The sequence below is a fragment of the Atta cephalotes genome, assembly GCF_000143395.1.
Source record: "Atta cephalotes unplaced genomic scaffold scaffold00034, whole genome shotgun sequence".
NCBI classification, from domain to species: domain Eukaryota; kingdom Metazoa; phylum Arthropoda; class Insecta; order Hymenoptera; family Formicidae; genus Atta; species Atta cephalotes.
In genome coordinates, this window is record NW_012130098.1 from 2,743,600 (window position 1) to 2,745,695 (window position 2,096).

The window sequence follows — 2,096 nt, forward strand, 5'->3', positions numbered from 1 at the left end:
AGAGAGAGCATTACCCAAGATATCTGACCGACTAAAATGTTGTTTAGGATCATCATCTGATAGCATTTATCAAAAATCAAGGTCATTGATTGCATCTCTTATTTTCATTTTTATGTAAAAATGAATTTTCTAGCAAAGGCGCCTTATATGTCAGCGACGGCCCTGCATGTGTGCGTAGTGCACTGAGTGCACACTGTGCATGTCAGTGACATCAGCATTAGCACTATCAGTTATCAGCAGTATCAGCAGTCAGCAACAGCACGTGTCTGTGTATATTGTGTATACTGTGTGAGTTAGTCGTATTATGCACGATTATTAATGGTTATTAGTATTAATTGAGCAAAAATATATACTTTAACGAAGCAATGGGTAAAGGTCGAAAACATAAACCGAAAAAGAACTTCGCTGAAAAACGCCGTGAGAAACAGAAGGTATAATTATTCATTAATATTGAAAATATACATAGGTTATATGTTTTAACATAACATTTTAATATGAGTTTGTATACATTTGCGGCTTTTTAAAACATATTTTATTTTTTTATCTGATTTAATATAATGATAGTGAATTTGAAAAGCGCGTGTTGATATGTAATTGATAATTGTAGAAAAATGAATGGAATAGTGCTTCTCAGTCAGGAAGCTATGCAGATATTATTCGGGAAAACGAAGATTTTGAAAATTATTACAAAACGCAAGGAATAGTGCCAGAAGATAAATGGGATGCATTTATCAGCACTATAAGGACTAATCTGCCAGTTGCTTTCCGTATTACCGGTTCAAAAGCTGAAGCTAAAGCCTTATTGAAAATAATCAAAAGTGATTTTTTCAAAGAAATTTTGAATGCAGATTTGGATGGTGATAAGGAAGACGTTAATAGTCGAGCAAAAACTATATTACATAGTTTACCCTTTTATCCAGAGGAATTAGCTTGGCAATTGCAATTAACTAGGAAAGATATTCGACGATCTGAGGCATACTTTAGGCTGCATAATTTTCTTATTGCTGAAACTAACAATGGCAGTATCAGCAGACAGGAAGTAGTTAGTATGGTTCCTCCTTTGGTCCTAGATGTTAAACCTTCGCATAAAGTTCTTGATATGTGTGCAGCGCCAGGATCGAAAACAGCACAACTTATAGAAATGATACATGCAGATGAGGAAAATCCTCCAGGTAACTAATACTAATTTACACGATAAAAAATGAGCACAATATAAACATTAATATTTAAATTTTGCTCTAGAGGGTTTTGTAATAGCTAATGATGTTGACAACAATCGATGTTATATGCTGGTGCATCAAGCTAAGAGGCTAAATAGTCCAAACATTCTTATTACGAATCATGATTCATCAATTATGCCAAATTTTATGATTACAAAACCAGATGATACAAAAGATACATTAAAGTAGGAATTCAAACTTTATAATATATTGGGTTGTCCGGAAAGTTCATGCCGATTTTGAAAAAAAATTGAAACGCAGAAAATTTAAATTTTAGTATTTATTAAATTTATTAAATTTAAATCTTTTGCGGCACGAACTTTTCGGACAACCCAATATTTAAACAATTACCTGCATATTGAGCATTCTTATAACTTTTTTTTTATGCAGATTTGATAGAATACTTGCGGATGTTCCATGTAGTGGTGATGGTACCATGCGAAAAAATCCAGATATATGGTGCAAATGGAGTCCTGCTAATGGCAGTAATCTCCACGGGTATAAATTATCATAATCTATTGAAAAATTTTTTTTGTAAATAATAATGTAGAAAATATTTCGACTATTTTATAGAATTCAATACAGGATAGCAAAACGTGGCTTAGAATTGCTAGCAGTTGGGGGAAGGATGGTTTATTCCACGTGTTCACTAAATCCTATTGAAAATGAAGCGGTACTTCATAGGCTTCTTTGTGAGACTGAAGATTCAGTACAGTTAATTGATTGTAGAGATTTAGTGCCAGGATTAATATGCGATCCTGGTTAGTTTTAGATAATAAATGTATAAAAATATATTCATAAAAATATTTGTGAATTTTTAATATCTTTTATATATATATATATATATATATATATATATATACATATATATATATA

The 2,096-nt window shown here is 31.7% G+C and overlaps 1 protein-coding gene across 1 annotated transcript; it reads left to right on the top strand.

Moving 5' to 3' along the window:
* Positions 1-365: 365 nt before the first annotated feature.
* LOC105621541 (tRNA (cytosine(34)-C(5))-methyltransferase) lies at positions 366-1,986 on the top strand. The gene is made up of 5 exons (XM_012203013.1): positions 366-431; positions 608-1,172; positions 1,243-1,405; positions 1,611-1,718; positions 1,794-1,986. Exons 1-5 carry the CDS (start codon positions 366-368, stop codon positions 1,984-1,986), a joined length of 1,095 nt encoding a protein of 364 aa, XP_012058403.1.
* The last annotated feature ends 110 nt before the right edge of the window (positions 1,987-2,096 follow it).